The 19,086-nt window shown below is 39.7% G+C and overlaps 1 protein-coding gene and 2 long non-coding RNA genes across 4 annotated transcripts; 2 read left to right on the top strand and 1 right to left on the bottom strand.

The window, feature by feature from the left end:
• Positions 1 to 6,310: 6,310 nt before the first annotated feature.
• Positions 6,311 to 18,467, bottom strand: LOC133852368 (uncharacterized). The gene is made up of 6 exons (XR_009895926.1): positions 18,255 to 18,467; positions 17,561 to 17,645; positions 17,212 to 17,401; positions 16,502 to 16,593; positions 15,716 to 15,851; positions 6,311 to 6,792 (listed from the first exon to the last, which is right to left on the bottom strand). It is a non-coding gene; the product is annotated as an uncharacterized LOC133852368 (long non-coding RNA).
• On the top strand, positions 8,062 to 11,762 carry LOC133852464 (protein FAR1-RELATED SEQUENCE 5-like). Of its 2 annotated transcripts, none has more exons than XM_062289222.1 (7): positions 8,062 to 8,152; positions 8,241 to 10,492; positions 10,591 to 10,677; positions 10,765 to 10,833; positions 10,926 to 11,051; positions 11,133 to 11,431; positions 11,659 to 11,762. In XM_062289222.1, the coding sequence occupies exons 1-6, from the start codon at positions 8,074 to 8,076 to the stop codon at positions 11,409 to 11,411; spliced, it is 2,892 nt and encodes a 963-aa protein (XP_062145206.1). In that variant the 5' UTR covers positions 8,062 to 8,073; the 3' UTR covers positions 11,412 to 11,431; positions 11,659 to 11,762. The 2 variants fall into 2 exon arrangements, with proteins under 2 accessions (XP_062145206.1, XP_062145205.1); XM_062289221.1 differs by lacking the exon at positions 11,659 to 11,762 and adding an exon at positions 11,520 to 11,566.
• On the top strand, positions 11,894 to 14,569 carry LOC133851309 (uncharacterized). The gene is made up of 3 exons (XR_009895795.1): positions 11,894 to 11,999; positions 13,655 to 13,754; positions 14,344 to 14,569. It is a non-coding gene; the product is annotated as an uncharacterized LOC133851309 (long non-coding RNA).
• Positions 18,468 to 19,086: the final 619 nt, after the last annotated feature.

Raw genomic sequence — 19,086 nt, 5'->3', positions numbered from 1 at the left:
TGCTTCGGCACAATCTTGACGTTATGCACATAGAGAAAAATGTCATGGACAATATACTTGGCACTATTTTGGATATAAAAGGGAAAACGAAGGACAACTTGGCAGCTCGGCTAGACTTGCAGGAAATGGGGTTGAGACCTAAGTTGCATCTGTTCACGGCCGCCAATGGTAAAACGTATATTCCCGCTGCCTGTCACACCATGTCTAGAGAGGACAAAGAAGACTTTCTGAAGGTTCTTCGAAATGTGAGGGTCCCGGACGGATACGCCTCGAACATTTCACGATGTGTTCGGCTCAAGGACCGTACAATTTCCGACTTGAAGAGCCATGATAGCCACATACTGATGCAACAGCTTCTTCCAATTGCACTGCGTAAGTCATTGCCTGATAAAGTTGTTAGACCTCTTGTGGAGATTTCTGCATTTTTTAGAGGCATATGCTGAACAAAGCTATCACAAGAAGATATGGACCGACTGCAGGGTGACGTTTGTATCACTTTGTGCAAGCTAGAACAGATATTCCCTCCAGGGTTTTTTACCAGCATGGTTCACTTGGTCGTGCATCTTGTGAGCGAGTGTAGACTCGGCGGACCCGTGCAGTATAGATGGATGTACCCGGCAGAGAGGTAAAATTCGGCGTAATATGTAAATATATAATTTGATTTAAATGTAACCATAATTGACGACAATTAAATTGTCGTGTATGTGTGTACACCAAGAGTCTAGGGAATTTCAAGTCTACTGTGCGCAATAAAGCGGCTCTTGAGGGGTACATTGCGGAGGGGTACATAGCGACCGAGCTGGTAACGTTCTGTTCAAGGTATCTGAATCACGCACCAACATTCCACAACAGACCTCAGAGGAATCCTGATGGATCCAAGGGGGCGGGCACGCGTGTTACCCTGAACCGGTTGATAATGCACCAGATTCATCGTTATATTGTGTTCAACTCTGAAGAGTTTCACAATTTGCGGACGTAAGTAGTGTTTATATATTTAACATAATTCGAATAACGCAATTAATAACAATTACTACATAATTGTATACGCTGAATGTAGGATGCACAAAGACGCGCTTAGGCGATCACGCACTAGAGGTCGCATTACGGAGGCTCTTATTGAAGCACAACATCATGAGCAGTTCTGCGAATGGTACCCTGCATATGTAAGGAAATAGTTGTAATTTTGAAATTGGATAAATTTATGCGGGTTCAATATAATTACCTAATACACGTATTTAATATTTGTAATTATAACATAGGTCGATGGCCTTGACGATCAACGTAGGAAGGAATTGGGCCACAACTTGGTTATGCGTTGTAGAGGGCTGAAGGAGACAACGGTCAAGTACAACAGGTACGTGGTAAATGGGAAATTGTTTCGCACGCTTGCCCATGATGTGGGAAGGAGGACTCAGAACAGCGGCGTATGTGTTCCTACCGTTGAAGGCGAAACGTACTACGGGCAGTTAACCGATATAGTTGAGGTCGAGTACTATGACAGGACTACGTACGTCCTATTTAGGTGTAATTGGGCAGACCCCACGATGGAAAGAGGATTCACAATAGACGAGTATGGCCTAGTGTTTCTCAACTTCAATCACCTCGTCCACAGGGGAGAACTGATTCAGGACGAGCCGTACGTGCTTACATCTCATGTGGATCAAGTATTCTACGTCGAAGATGGAAGGAACCCAAATTGGGTTTGTGCGGTTAGGACCAAACCGCGCAACGTGTACGACGTTGGCCAGGGGGATGGGAGTAATGAGGATGGTACAACCTACCATGAGTGCGTACCGCTCGTACTAGCCACTGATGACCTACCCGATACGAATGATGAATTCGAGTACGACAGGCCCGACATTGATCCGATTGAAGCTCCCGTGATACAATGATTGATGTATTTGTTGTGAGTATAATTAGCTTGAACTCAACACACTTGACTGATATATATATTGTTTGTACAATTCGCTTGAAGTGAATACGAATTTTTATTATTTGCATAAATTTCGTTGTATAATTTGCATATTCATTAAAAATATATTACAAAAAATATTCTAATTAATTTGTCTACATTTGTTCGCAGTTATTGATGGACCAGGGACGCCCTCCTTATGCATATCGGGCACCTCGCCCACCCGTGCCCCCCATGACCACGCCCACTGATTCGACGGCAGTATATACTGCGGCGTGGCCACACCACCCAGACGGGGCTTATAGACCATTGTTGCCGGGTATGGTGGCCGTGCCCACGTCAGATCACGGGCAGACCAGCACAGCTGGACCTTGCAGCTCTCCATTGTCGGAGCTGCCGACATTATCTCAGATAGGGTTCACCCAACCGGGTAACGCCTATCGATGGTGGGTGCGAGAGGGGATGGGGTCACAGGGTTATGCGCCGTACTTTCCGTATACGTATAGTGGACCTATGACGTGTAACCCTGATAGTGAGACGCAGGATGGTCGATTTCCACTGTCACAGACCGGGGAGATGCAGATGCCGGCTGTGGGGTTGGACAGATACCGGCACAGGCGGCGATGCAGGGCCAGATTTTGGGGGCGAGACAGATGCCAGCATCGGGGGTGAGTCAGGGCCCGGGGCATGTAGAGAGCCAGATGCCGTTACCTGGTGAGAGCCAGATGCCGCTTTCCGGTGAGAGTCAGATGCCAGATGTGGGGGGGAGCCAGAGTACCCATGAGGAGGACGTTGCGATGTTGGGTACCGATCAGTTGGCCCCCGGTAGTCCCCAGGGTATGGATTCAGATGATGATCAGCAGCCTCCACCAGCCGGAGAGGTTGGCGAGGAGGTTGCAGGCGACCCAGCGACGCAGCACATAGGGATTGGGCAGATTCGGTTGATGGGTAAGTACATATTTAGACATCCTTAAAACTCATATTATGTTACCAAAATATTTTTTTTGGTTTGGAAAAAAATAACTATTTGATTACATTTTGTTTATATATATATATATGTGTGTGTGTGTGTGTGTGTGTGTGTGTGTGTGTGTGTGTGTGTTATTTAGTGTTAACCAATTAAATGTTGAATATATTTTTCATTAGGGTACAACCCAGACGAGACCATTTATTATGAGGTGATTGACGACCCAGCGAGAAACTGGGTGCTCCCAAGGGGGAAGAAGGTTGTATTGCAGTACAATGCTGCTATACAACCTGTAGGACGAGCCTGCAATCGTTTTCGGCGGGCAGAGGGCAAGATGATCAGGAGTGGGTCCTACATACACATGCGGGACGAATGGGCGAGGGTAAATAGGCAGATTAAGCAGGCAATGTGGAACGCGCTGATGGTATGTTTATGAATATAATTTAATTATTTATTTGAATTAAACTTGAGATTAATGTTTTCCTTGAAGTTTTTAAACCTATAATGCTTTGATTGAATGTGCAGGAGGAGTTCTATATACCTATATCAGTAGACGCGCGCAGGGCACAACAGGAGGCGTTGAATGATATTGGCCGTAAGCACCGCTCGTGGAAGTCGAGGTTCAAAACCAAACTATGTATTGGAGACGGTGACACGCCCGAGATTATCCGTGCGAGAATGCCGGAAATTTTTTTTGAGAAGTATGATGCAGCAGATGTAGAGTTCCTGCTGAGAGATTGGTGCAGGGAGCATAAAATCGTATGTAGGCCAAAAAAAATGTCAACTATTTTTTAATAACAGTTCATTTATTTTTAGTTTTAATTTAAGTGTGTCAATTGTTACATTTTTTATTTTTATGTTCAATGCGTAGGCAACCTCTGAACGGATGAAGAGGCTGTGGGAGCGGAATGACCTTCCCCATTGTGCGGGATCTAAAAGTTATGCCAGATTTAATCACGAGGAGGTAATTAAATATATATGTTTATGTTTTTAATATTTGTTGGTAATTGTTTTTCTTTTTCTTTTTCTTTATACTATTTTTATCGCTATCTGTTTGTTATATATGTCAATTGCATAACGACAGACATGTACATCTGGCACGCCCCCCACTCGCGCCGCGTCGTTCGTGAAGACCCACACAAGGAAGGACGGCACTTACGTGAACGACCGTACACGGGTCTTATGCGTATGCTACTGATTTAGTTTACTAATATTTTTAAATTATGTGTGATATGTCATTATTCAATATATGACTTTTTCATGTTGACGACGTACAGGAGAGGATGACGCAGAGTTTATCCAGTGATCTAGCCACCACGCAAAGCGTCTCTGCAGACACGGTGCGTTGGGCACCGAACGACGCTTACGAACAGGCGGTTGGGAGGCCTGAGTATACAGGGAGGGTTCGGCAGGTTGGGCCGAATGTCACACCTATTCGAGGGACATGTTTCTCATATAGGCCTCGGTTACAGGGGGGACCATCTCAGGGCACGTCTCGGGATTGGGCCGAACAGTCTCGGAAGATGGAAGAGATCCAAGCGGAGCTACAGGCTGAGCGAGCGAGGAATGACCGGTTGGAGCAGGGCGTGCAACAGTTCGATGGCATAGAGCAGCGCTTGCGACAGTTTGAGGTCTTCATGTCCTCCATGAGAGTACCAGCACCATGTGTTGGTAATCAGTCTTCTCCTGCACACGTAGGTAGTACGTCGTCCGTTAGTAGTGCATCTGCAGGTATGATTTATATTGTGTATAGGACAAAATTAATTTCAATTTGTTTTCATTACCCCTTTAATTTTGCAAGTAATATTATATACTTTAATTATCTATATTATTTGCAGGTAATTCGACAACGGTTGGTACGTTGTCGCCTGTTGGACGACAGTTGAGCCAGCACTCCACTGTCACTATACCTTCGCCCGCTACACCATTCATTGCGCAGCAATCGCCGGTTGGCGAGAACACGCCTGGGTCGGTACCTCGTGATTCCCAGGGACGCCCTTCAGATTTGTAGATATTTTGTGTAATTATTTTTTGTTCGTAAATATTTGCTTGTTAACGAATATGTTATTAATTATTGGTTTGTATAATATGATTTCGTGTTGTTTTTGGGTAAAATAAATATTGCGTTATTTGTGGTCGGAAATTACAAAACTTGAAAAAATCAAAAAAAAATTTAATTAACCCAAATAAATTTTAAAAAACAATAACAAAATTTTTTTTTTAAAAAAATCCAAATTCAGTTTTTTATTTAAATCAAATTTAAATTTAATTATTTAATTGTATTTTTAATTAATTCTTTTAAAAAAAACAATTTGACACGTGTATTCCAATACATGTGTCAAATTTGACACGTGTATTCCAATACTCGTGTCAAATTTTTTTGACACGTGTATTGGAATACACGTGTCAAATTTGACACGTGTATTAAAATACACGTGTCAAAAAAATTTGACACGAGTATTGGAGTACACGTGTCAAATTTGACACTTGTATTCCAATACACGTGTCAAATTGTGCAGTTCGTGACATGCACATTTGACACGCGTAATACGCGTGTCAAACTGCACATGTCTAACTGTTTGACACGTGTACGACACTGTACACGTGTCAAACTGCACGTGGCTATTTGCATGCATTTTTGTAGTGTGGTGTCAAATTTCTTTTTAAAAAAAACTCACCTAATATATATATTTTTATATTCTTTTGTACATATTTTGTTTTTAAAAAATTTAAAACAAAATACCACATAGGACTTTGTGTACAAAGTGTGAAAAAAAAAAAAAAAATCATATATATATATAGGAAAATGATATTTCTACATCACATTATCCTACATCGATCAAGACATAGATGGTGTGAGACTCATGCATGTAGGTCCTATATATGTGAGTCTTATATACATGGGTCTTATACCCAATGTGTCTTAGTGTAATATTGATGTGAGTAATGATCTATACACATCTCGTTTACAACTTCTCCACAACATTCCAACGTGGCACTAATAAAATATTATTTTTTTTTTCTCTTTTCGTCATGCTGCTAGTAAAAACCGGACGACCAAAAACCGTGGGAATTTCAAATTTCAGATTTCTACCGAACACCTCTCTCTCTCTCTGAAATCTCTCTCCGTACAGATCTGGAATACCCGTCGTCCGGCGTCCGTCGTGCGTCGTCCGTCGTCCGTCTCACCCGTCGCCCGCCGTCCGTCCGTCGCCCGGTGATTCCAACGCTGCCCAGTCCTCTAGAGAACCCGTCGTCCGCCGTCCAACGCTGCCCAGTCCTCTGGAGAACCCGTCGTCCGGCGCCACCGTTCAAAAGTCGTCCAACGCTGCCCAGTCCTCTGGAGAACCCGTCGTCCGGCGCCACCGTTCAAAAGTCGTCCAACGCTGCCCAGTCCTCTGGAGAACCCGTCGTCCGGCGCCACCGTTCAAGAACCCGTCGTCCAACGCTGCCCAGTCCTCTGGAGAACCCGTCGTCCGGCGCACCCGTCGTCCGCCGTCCAACGCTGCCCAGTCCTCTGGAGAACCCGTCGTCCGGCGCACCCGTCGTCCGCCGTCCGTCGTCCGGTGCTTCCAACGCTGCCCAGTCCTCCGAGTTCTGAAATTTGCCTCCGGTCAGTGACGTCGCCGGCTCCGTCGTCCTGTGCTTCCGTCGTCCGTCTTCCGGCGCTTCCGTCGTCCGGTGTCCGGTGATTCCAACGCTGCCCAGTCCTCCGAGTTCTGAAATTTGCCTCCGGAATAGAATTTTCAGCATGTGCTCATTGATTCATCAACATTGGTTTGGTTTGGCTGTCAAGTGGGGCTGAATAATCTTTTCTGTTTCCCTGGTTTGACCTTGTAAACAGTTTGTTGGAGAAGAAAAGTCTGTCTCAATTACAACCTCAACCTCAACCTCAACAAGTATGTTCCTCTTCCTGTCAATTATATATGCATATTATTTAGGCTAAGGATTTCTTACCACTTGCCTTTTCTTTCCTAATATGGGCTATCCTCTTCTTCATATGGGAGTGCCTTGGAATGAGTTATCTCATGAATAAAACTTAGGTTACATTTACTTTCATGTTTTCACTCATTATGTGGTTGTTTTATTCTCCTATTCCTGTCTAGCTACCTTTGTTTATACTCTACCACTCGATTGTGTTTTCTCTTTGATTGATTTAGCTGTCATAACAATTTATACTCTTCCTTCCACTCGATTTTGTTGTCTCTTTGATTGATTTAGCTGTCATTAACAATTTGGTCCTTGACATTCTCTTCCTCTCTTTTTCCTATTGAGTTGTTGTTATGTGGTGTTGATGTTTTGTTCAGACACTTTTGAACTGTTCATGCTAATTTTGATTAGGAATCTTCTTACCAACCATGGAATGACCTCTTTTTGTTTCTTAATTAGGGTGAAAAGCACCCCACAGCTTTAGACTTACAAATAATTAGTTGAATATGTATTTGTTTAAATACTTAATTAGATAATTTAGATTAGATTGATGTATATCGATCCCACTACTACATTAAAGCATGAAGTTTAAAAATATGTGGGAAACCAATGTTGATGAATCAATGATATGTGTCGGCGTGTGATTGGAGCTATGTTAGCTAGCCATTAAAAAAATTAACACCCTGCAATGGCATGCTGACATATGTCGTCTAGCATTTTTCTTTGGTTAAATGGAAGGAGTTAGGTCAATATTGACAAAGAAGTTAATCCACCAATAAGTTGGTGAACAAACCAGGCATACCTTTACTGGTAGTGACTTGGGCTGTAATTTAAGCCCATTGCTTGCATGTCTGGCAAAAATGGGAAAATGCAATCAATTTTCCCGGATTGCATTAATGTCATGCCCTCCTCCCTCATCTCTAATAAATTTGATATTGTAAAAAATACAATATGTGGGAAATTTTTTTTATCAATTAACCATAGGAGGATGTTAATTATGCAAGTAGATTTCTATAATAAATTTGACTATAATTTTCTTCCACCTTGAATCCCTCATCTCTAATAAATTTGACTATAATTTTCTTCCACCTTGAATCCCTCATTTCTATAATTTTCTTTCACTATTCTTGTGTTATATATTCATGTCTAATCTTACTTTTTCTACAATTCTCTAATGTGTAATAGAATTTTATTATTATTAACAAATTCTTACATTTTGGGTGCAAATTAACTTGTAGTGCTTTTTAATATAGCATTTTCCAAAATGGACTCTTCAAGTTCACGATTGGATACCGAGGGTCAATTTGACGGTGCTTTAACCCATCAAGACGACCATCAAAATGGTTAGATTTTTGACTTTTTTTGTTTTTATTTCTTTATTATTATTCTAGGCTTTTTTTATAAATACACATTGTATTCTTTTTTGGATAGATGTGGGTGAAAAAGTTGAAGAACCGAAGGATTTAACGACGTTTATTTCAGATGAAGAGTTGAGTGATAAGGATGATGAGAAAGTTGAAGAACCAAAGGATTTAATGACTTTTAGTCCAGATGAAGAGTTGAGTGATAAGGAAGAAAATGTGGTCTTACCTGTGGTGTTAAAGGATGATGAGAAAATTGAAGAGCCGAAGTCATCAATGACTTTTAGTTCAATGGAAGAAGTTTGCTCTTATTATAGGAGGTATGCTAAGCAAGCTGGGTTTGGTGTAGCTCATAGAACCTCGAGAAAAACGAAGGGTATAAAAAGTTACATAATGCTTATATGTACTCGTGGAGGTGACGAGCGAGCTACAAATGATGTTGCGAAGCCAATTCCAACAACTAATAGAACAGGGTGTGGTGCTAGGATTTGTGCGAAATTATGTGGTGATGGAACGTGGTTTTTGAGTAAAGTTGAGCTGACGCATAATCATTCGTTAAGCCCGGGTAAAGCGAGATTTTTTAGAAGCAATAGAAAAATTAATGATGCTGCAAAAAGAAGACTTGAGCTAAATGATAGAGCAGGAATACGTCTGAGTAAGAATTTCAATTCGTTAGTCGTTGAAAGTGGGGGGTTTGAGAGTATTTCTTTTGGAGAGAGAGATTGTCGGAATTATATTAATAAGGCAAAAGAACTCCGTCTTGGTAAAGGGGGTGCCCAAGCACTTTGTGATTACTTCAGAAGAATGCAAAAGCAAAATAGTGGCTTCTACTTTATGATAGATATGGATGATGATTGTAGGTTACGAAACGTTTTTTGGGCGGATGCACGGAGTAGGGCAGCATATGATTTCTTTGGAGATGTTATTACGTTTGACACAACGTATTTGACCAATAGCTATGACATGCCCTTTGCTCCTTTTGTAGGAGTGAATCATCATGGTCAATCTATACTTTTGGGGGCAGGACTCATTTCAAGTGAGGATACAGACACATTTGTGTGGTTGTTTAAATGTTGGTTGGAGTGCATGAATGGCCAAGCCCCTAAAGCAATTATAACAGACCAGGATAGAGCTATGAAAAATGCAATTGCTATTGTTTTCCCTGGAACTCGACATAGATATTGTCTGTGGCATATTATGAAAAAGTTCCCTGAAAAATTTGGATCACATGCTAATTTTGATGGCATTAAGAGTGCCATAAATAAATGTTTGTATGACTCTCAAACGTGTGAAGAATATGAGGAAAACTGGAAAGATCTACTGGAGAAGTATAACCTTCATGATAATGCATGGTTGAATGGGTTATATAGGGAGAAGACATTTTGGGTGCCGGCATACATGAAAGATACGTTTTGGGCGGGAATGAACACTACACAGCGAAGTGAAAGTATGAACGCATTTTTTGATGGGTACGTGCACTCACGAACCACATTGAAAGAATTTGTTGATGAATATGATAATGCTTTAAGGAGAATGGTCGAGAGTGAGACACGTGCTGATTTTGATTCTTTCAATCGCACAATCTCATGTATAAGCGCCTTGCAGATAGAGAAACAGTTTCAAGTTGTCTACACAAATGCGAAGTTCAAAGAAGTACATGATCAGTTTGTGAAAATGATGTCCTGTAATAACTCTCATCTCAAAAGTGAAGGTGCAATTTCCACGTTTGAAGTTATTGAATATGTTGCCGTTGGAGACCACTTAATAGAAAAAACATTTCTTGTTTACTTCAATGAAGATGAATTGGAAGTGAAGTGCACATGTGCATTGTTTGAAGTAAGGGGCATCTTATGTAGGCATTCACTTTCTGTGTTACGGACAAAGAGAGTGACAACTTTGCCACAAAGATATGTTCTTGATAGATGGAGGAAGGATATTAAGCGAGAGTACTCGAAGGTTAAGAGTAGTTATGATGCCATTGGTGATAATCCACATGCCCAAATATATGACAAGGTGAGAAACAATTTTGAGGAATTACTGTCGCTCGCATCAGAAAACACTGAGGAACGTTGCATGGAACTAATGAAAAGAATTGATCAAATGAAGGAGTTGTGGCGTTGCGAAAATCAAGCTTCTGGCATTCCAGCTACTGTTGCATCTTCTAGTTGTCAAAAGGTGCTTAGTCCTCATAAGGTTACTTGTAAAGGGAGGCCAAGAACAAAGAGAAAGGTGTCTGTTATAGAAACAGTGGTAAAGAAATCTAATGTATCAAGCAAGCCACCAAGAGACAACAATGCTAGAACGAAGAGACGGAAAATTGAAGTTAGTGATTTCTTATTTTTTTTTATTTATGTCCATATTTTACTTGCTTAAAAACATGTGTGCTTTCCCACATTGCATAAACCATTCTTTAATTGTAGGCCTCGAAATCAACGGAAAATCAAGGCAACACTAGTCAATCTCCGTTGCCTTCTGTACCTTCTGCAACTCACGATCATAGTACTCAGGTAATTAGCCAATATCTCTTTATTTATTAGTTGATTTTTGATAATTATTTGATATTTCACGAGGATATTTAATGTTTGTTTTTGCAGGATTCCGTCACTTCGTCATCAACAGTTGCTCACACCTTCAGTGGTCACCATCATTCTATTCTTTCTCAGGTATAATTTGTTTTTTTTTTTAAAGTAATTGTTTCTCGATTGGAATTTATATGCGTACAATAAGAGAAACGAATCATGCGTGCATTCATTAGGTGAATTTGTCGATTGACCCCATAAATCTGTTGTCCACAATGATAAGCCAACACAAATACCAAGAGGCTTTAACTACAGCCTTACAAATGCGTGATGTGTCAATTGTGAATTGGATTTGCTCCCAGGTAAATCACTTGATAGTATTGTGTTATTAAAATGCATCCATTTTAGATTTTAGATGTATGAATATTAAAGTTGATTTTCAGGTCTTGACTATGGATCCTCTCCCTTTGAGTCAAGAAGTATTGGTTCAATTGTTGTGGTTTTTACCATATTGTATCAATACCAACCCAGCCGTAATAATTGCTTGGATGACACACGTTTTTAATTCCATAATCCCAACTGATCCGGCAATTGAAATGCATGTGCGGCCCATCTTCAATCAAGTTTATGCCGCACTCAACCATATAAGTGTCCTGCCCACAATTACCGATGATGTGCGGTCAACTATACGTCTTCTGATGAATGGTTTACTTCCACCTTGAGACAAAAATGATAGTTAATGGTATTTGATTTATTATTTTAGTTATCGTTTGTTTTCTTCAGAACAATATAATGGTCTTGTTTTATAATATGTATGTGTTTTCTTGCAGAGCTAAAATAAATATTTTGTGTGGGAGTTGTAATGGCCTTATAAAAGTACGAGTTTTCTTCCCCTTTTAACTTATCCAATATGTTCCTAGCCATATTTGGATATTTGCTAATATACATTTTCTTTGGTCTTTTCCCCAGGGTAACTAGTGTAGGCACAGTGAAAAAATAAAGATGCAGATGGCTTGTGTTCTCTGCAATGATATGACAAAAATGCACTTTGTGGTGCCATGTTTCTGTGTCACAACAGCTTGCATTACTAAAAAAAAATGCCATTAATTTTTCTCTTCATGCTTGTTTAACATTCGAGATTTTATAAGTACCCGATTGACAAGTGATGAAATTATGTTTCAGATTGGCATTCTTGCTTCATATGCTATAACACTGCAAAATTTCGTTGCTTTTGCTGTCCAAATGCTTTATGTGGAAGCTGCATTGATGTCCAGAGAGGTGTATTTAACTTGCACTGAACTGCAATTTTGGTGAGGGGTTTCCTTCTCATATGCACTGAACTGCATTGATGTCTATGTTCTTGTTTTTTTGATGGGTTCGTTACTTTAATTTTATAGGAGATTTCCTTGATGAATGTGATTGATTTGTTTCCCCACAACTGCAATTGCCACATTTTTCTGAAATTTATGTATTAGTATGGTCCAATTCGGTTATAATCGTTGTTTTTGTTAAATTTTTCGGGCAATTGTATGTGTTTGTTAGTTTCTGTGACAGATTTGGTCGTGAAGGTATGCAATGCTTGATTATTAAGTAATGTTACATCAACACAGCCGTTCTTAGTGCACGTGCTTAGTAGATTTCTCATAATGGGATTGTGCGCATACATCAATTTTTGGCTGCAAATCCATAGATTTTATAGTGCGATTCACCTATTAGGTCCTATATTTCCAAACCAAAAATCACTTAACAAAGGACTAAATCTCTCTCAAGTTTTTCAACCCATGAATGGTGGTTGTTAGACTGTCTATTTTTTTTAGAAGGGGAGCTTCATTTAAATCCAATTGGATTTGTCATTACCAATGGATTTGTCTGTCATATTACTGATCTCTAATTAAGGTCATTTTATTAAATTAAAGCAGCAGGTTTTTCTGGTTGATGTAGTATTTTTTCCAAGGATATATATATGTTACATGGAGCCTCTTTTCCTCTCTCTAGTAGTAGTAGGCAGTCCTTTTTCCAACAGAGGGGATGAATTCTTCCTCAAAGTGCATTATTGAGTGGTGAAAAAGGTGAAGTTCTATATGGTCCAATGATTTGACAAACTCGGCCTAGCCATCCATTAGCGCGTATCCTTTGTACGACTGTCGACAATTGTGCATGCATGTCCTAATTGCATCTTATTTTTTGCTTGGCCCTCCTTCTTTCTTTTCACATTACATTCTGGTGTAGCCAACTGGTTTGCAGCAAAGTGGCCAACTATATATATCCACATTATACAGTACTTCCCATCATCTGCTTGGACCACCCTTCATTCATTATCCTATTTAATGGTCCCATCTGTGCAAGGGTGTCTCTTTAGATACCATTTTGATCCAGTTTCGTATTGATTTCTGTTTGTCAGTTCAGTAGCTGGCACGCTGTTCATTAGGGAAGAATCTGCAAAAAGAGAAACGGGGTTAGAAGAGTTCAGTGGAACTAGATTCGAAGAGACCACTATAACACTCAATTCAGTTAACGAATATGAGAAAAAAAATCAGCAAGGTGTTGGTAATGTTTAAAGTAAGGCATACCCGAGTGAGTGTCATTTTCATCCTGATATATATAGGCTGTTGACTCTAGCCTTCTTCCTTAGGGTTTTTGGATCTTCAGTCAATAGTTTGTTATTGATGTGAAAAAAATTTCTCTTCAATATAAGATGTCAAGCCCCCAGGATAGCTATTGGTTTAATTTTAATAAACCAATTCTTATTCTCAGCATAGCTTTCTTTTTATTTATTTTCAAATTTTGGTATAATTGTGTAATTGATCCCAACCTGGATTAGCAGATGCCTGTGACCTTAAATGAAACTTAGGTTTTGTAGTTAATAATTTAATGTGACAGACATGTAAGTGGGGCTGATGACTTATTTGCCCATTTTTTTTTCTCAAAATTGGTTCAATAACCCAATTGTCTTCACAACTTACAGGTGGCTCTTCCAGCTGAGACCACTTCAGGGACATGTTTCTTACAGTATTACATCGAGTGTATTCTGGCTCTTCAAGAAGCTAGCTGTAGACTCACACAAGGTTTGTTATCACCCAATGCTCTTATTGTCATGATAACACAAGGTTTGTTATCACCCACTGCAAAAATATTTATTCTGAATGTATTCTAAAACCCTATTTGATAAAAAGTTAAGGTGCCACTAGGAAGAGAACAGGATCTTGTACCATCTTCTTGCATGCCTTGATATTGTAAAAAGATTTTCCTTTCCCTCCTAGTTCACTTCCTCTTCTAGAGAATTTTGTTGACTGCAAGGACTTAATAGCTGCGTTATGTGAGACCAAAGAACTTGAGACTTTGAAAAACAGATGCAAATGGAAGAAGCAGATGAACAATCACTTGGTAGCTGAAAATTTGAGGTTGATTTTTACACCACGAAATGGTTCAGAGTGACCCATTTATTCTGGCAAAAAGTGTAATCTGTTGATTTGTGAGCAACATAACATTGGATTATTGGGCTAACATTGCTGTTAAAGAGTTGCATCCTTTTCTGTGATTCCACATCTTAAATATGGATATTCTCCGCTTGTTAGCTTTTTCTTATTGTAGCTTTGATATTGACAGTGCTGGTTTATCAATTAAAGACCTTACCATTGTTTCTTTTGTATGTAGGGAAGTAGGTGTAGTTATCAAGAATCTGGATATTTGGGCATCTAGAGCTTCTCATTCTATGAAATTTCTAACTAAAGGGGCTGCTGTTTCTGCCTATCTAAGACTTCTTTAAGTTGTTGACGTACTATTCTGGTGTCAATGTTGTAACAATGGTTGTTTCGCATAAACCTTCCCTCCACTTTTTCCTTCTCCATTTATGTTCCAACGTATGTTGTTCAATGGATCTCTTTTACTATTCATGTGCAAAGGTTCCTGTTTTTTTTTTTTGTTTATTTTTTTTTTTCTTGTTATAAGCAAATACATGGAACCAGGAAGTCATAAGCTGTAACTTCTGGTTTAAAGTCATAACACATTGAAATTATGTGTTGACAGTCAACAAAATCATGTTGTTCTTCAAGGTTTACCAATCGGACGTTTATTAGGATTTACAAATGTGCACCAATCATGGACCACATATTTGCATTCGGATTCATTAATATGAAAGCAATAGAAAGCTCTGTACCATCAGATGCTTAAGAGATAAAGAGCAACACATTGATGAGGCACAGAATCAAGGAAGCTCTCGAAAAATGGTAAAAAAAAAAAAAAAAAAAAAAAGGAAAAGAAATGTGCATCAGTGAACTCAACCTATCAGAATGGACAGTCATTGATGTTTGCAGAGATCAATAAATTCAAGACAAGGACTCAAGTTACATAAAACAAGACTTTCTTCTAAGGAAGAATAGGAAGGAGAAATTACAGGGATTACATAAAACAAGCTTAGATCAATGAAAAACCAGCTTTAATTTGTCATGACAATGAAGCATGCAATCACTGCTTTTTCGTTAAAGTATCAATACCCATATCTACAAACACTGATTTTACATATCAACTTCCATCATAACTAAAATTCAGAATTTCTATTGTTCAACTAGATACAACATAAAATATTTGACAATGATCATTTTCAACCTTCTTGTTTCCATCTTTTCATTCTAACATCAAGTAGCTAACTTTAGAACCACTATAACCACTGAGATAAATTACAAGGCCCAAAATGACTACGACTACTGCTACCCAAAACATCTTTCTATTTCTTTGACGCAGACCCAACTCCAACCGAAGTCTAGCATATTGTTCATTGTGTTTTGTTTCAATCAGCTTCTCAAGTCTGTCAATATTGGTCATTGTCATCTTCTCAACTTTCTCAATATCGGCCCGTCTCCCTTCCTCCATGTCTCTCATATGTTCCTCCATTCTCTTCTCATAATAAGTCATGTCGTTATCAGCCCACTTAAAAAAATCACAATCCCCAGCTTCCTGTGTGAAAACGAATAAATGTCATAAACCACTAACAAAAGAATAAGTCACAATTAATTAATTTTAAAATTACCTTATACTTTATACAGCCATACCACTTTCGTCCGGGGTTGTCACTAGTCCATGAGTACCTTAGACGTGCATGCACTCCACAGTAACATAACGGAGGGGGTCTTGACACATCACTATTTACCGACATTTTTTCGAGCCTACACATGTGAATATTATTTAAAACCTAAAACTAAATCAGAACCAAGAAAATATACCAACATCATCCAACAATCGAAACCAGCAAAATCACTAACACTATGCAACAACAAACGAAGACCGAATTTTTTTCCCCTCAAACCGAATTAGAGACCACCAACAAATTCAAACAATATGATTCAATAATTTAGTTTTAACTTTAAGAGACAATTGGGCAACCTTTAGCCATAACCCCTTCTGCAGTTGGGCAAGAATTTATTCCACTACAGAAACTTGGGAGTTGGGAATTAAGCTCTCCGAACAAAGCTCTTAATTATTACATAGAATCCAAAACAGCATTTGTCTTTCTTTTCAACGTTTTAGCTGAAATATGGCGGGGGGAAATAAAAAAGCATGCTTACAATATATATAGTGGAAATTTTTGAAATAATTCAAATGCATATATATATTTTAATGGAGACTAATTAGGGTCGAAGCTAGGACCGGCATGATTCCCAGAGATTTTTTTTTTAAAAAAAAATAAGGACCAATTTTTTGTCATTATTCCAATGGTCTCCCCCTAAAGAATCCAGCCCACATAACATAGAGAAAATTGTGCCTAATTTCATGTAACAAAAATTGTGCCTAGTTCCATGTACATGAGTTTACTTACCTTGGTCGTACAATACCCCAACAAATTCCTCCCTACATAATAGCGCTCCTAGCAACAGAACAGAGTTGATGATCCTTGGATATTAAATGGTACTGTTTGGCACGAGAGAAAATGTATAACAAGAGAAGATAAAAATGGTCAGTGGAGCATTTTATCAAGCAACTTGTGTGCACTGGAAAAACAACCCAAAAATCAATCTAATCAAGTGCAAAAGAAATCATTCAAATTTCAATATAAAATACATTGTCATAATGGATTCATAGAATCAATCTAATCTTTTTCATTGGCGTTTCACTAATGTCCATATCAAAGCACAGACTGTAAAAAAACAAATTAAAATGAAAGAGACAGTGAGAGTTCCGACAAATTGCATTGCAGAATTTATATCAATTAATGGTATGTTGACTTGGCAATATCCCAGATATGTAAGTTTTCTGGTTAAAAGCTCAAAAAAGAGTAAATTCTTAGCACCAAGAAGAGTATGCGTGAATCCAGTCCTACAAGGATCTCCATTTGGTTTCTAAAGAAAAAAGAACAGCGAAAGCAGCAAGGCAAAAACAGAACTAGCCGAACCGAAATCACTTTCATTTCAACAAGATTCTTCAAAACCATGAGATTCACTGACTAAAACAATTCAATTTGCAAAACCATGACCTAAACAAAAGCCTCTAAGGTACCAAATCATTGTAAACTTACAACAGAAAACTTACAACAGGAACACGGCGAGAGAGAGGGAGGGGGTTGCTCCGATGGGTGACAGTCGGTGGGTCTTGGTGGCAACAGATCCGGCCAAAGAGAGAGAGATCCTTTTTTATGGGCGTCGCCGGAGACAGATCCGGCCGCCAAATCTACCGGATCTAATTCCACCGATTATATTGTGGAGAACTTTGTCTCCAAAAACTGCAAAGACAAGCATGGATTGCAAAAAATGCAATTAGCAAGTGGTAGATCAATCTATGACACCAGAAGCACCACCATAGGAGCAAAAATTGTTCAATCAAACTATCATATGGTAGACATATGAGAAGATATCATCTAAGGCAACGGAAAATTGCTTACCTCACTTCACTCGCTCAAAAGAGATCTTCTTTCAGAATGACCAAGGATGACCCAAGGAATGCTCAAATTCACAAGCATCTCAGCACTGTGGAAAGAGACATCAGCTTCACATAAATTACATAAAACCAATCATATTGCACAAAACTCAATACGGAGTAAATAAAAAGTTCAACTACATAATCAATAAAAAAAAAAATTTGTTTTCCAACTATGATTTGAGAATGGAAAAGTTTTAACATATGAAGCACCAAAGTGGGAAACGTGGTAGATTAAATTAGGAAAAATACGGAATGTTCATAAAAGTAGTAAAAAATTCCCACAGTGTAGGGTACAAGAAACTAATCAAAAGATTTGCAATTTCACAAAAAAGAGTCTCAATGACAACAGACATTTTTATATTATTTTATTTTATTTTATTTTTTTGTCATGTTCTTTTGGGATAAGTGCATAAAACATAAACCTCTTACTTAATATTGAAGAATTGATAATGAAACTTTGAACCTAAAGCTCAATAGGAAGTATTCATTCAGATAGCCCATTCAATAACGCAAACATCAATAATGATTAATGACTGCATTCTTATCATTTGCCGTCTATGAAACTTACAATTAGCAAAACCAAAACCCATTTTGGCAAATCATTCTACTTTAAACTGCGCTGAAACAGAGATAAGGAAATACGATGTAAAACGTACCTAATCTCTCCAGTAAAAGCACCACCTTTGCGAACCCAACAGTTCTGGGCGGCAACATGGAAATCCGATCGCAATAAGCTTTTCACCAGAGGAAGAAACACAAACGGAGGGCTTACAACAACCTCTGCACAACAAAGAAGGAACCACACCGATCTGAACCACCTCCTAAAGTAGAAACTAATACTGAGAGCCAGAGAAAGCTCAAACAAACAACCTCTGCACAACAAAGAAGGAACCACACCGATCTCAACCACCTCCTAAAGTACTTTAGAAACTAATACTGAGAGCCAGAGAAAGCTCAAACAAAACTCACCCACAACATCCTTAGAAGGGACTTCTACCCGGTGGGGACGCCGGACGACGGAGGACGCCTACCGCCAAGAGATCTGACCGGAGAGCAGATCTGTACGGACAGAGATTTCAGAGAGAGAGAGGGAAGCGCTGGACGACGGGCGACGGACGACGGAAGCACCGGACGACGGAAGCACCGGACGACGGACGGCGGACGACGGGTGCGACGGACGCCGGACGACGGGTATTCCAGATCTGTACGGAGACGACGGGTTCTTGAACGGTGGCGCCGGACGACGGGTTCTCCAGAGGACTGGGCAGCGTTGGACGACTTTTGAACGGTGGCGCCGGACGACGGGTTCTCCAGAGGACTGGGCAGCGTTGGACGGCGGACGACGGGTTCTTCAGAGGACTGGGCAGCGTTGGAATCACCGGGCGACGGACGGACGGCGGGCGACGGGTGAGACGGACGACGGACGACGCACTACGGACGCCGGACGACGGGTATTCCAGATCTGTACGGAGAGAGATTTCAGAGAGA

The sequence above is a fragment of the Alnus glutinosa genome, chromosome 12 (assembly GCF_958979055.1).
Source record: "Alnus glutinosa chromosome 12, dhAlnGlut1.1, whole genome shotgun sequence".
Classification (NCBI taxonomy): Eukaryota; Viridiplantae; Streptophyta; class Magnoliopsida; order Fagales; family Betulaceae; genus Alnus; species Alnus glutinosa.
Note: the sequence above shows the minus strand (reverse complement) of the source record. Positions and strands in the feature narration are given on the sequence as shown.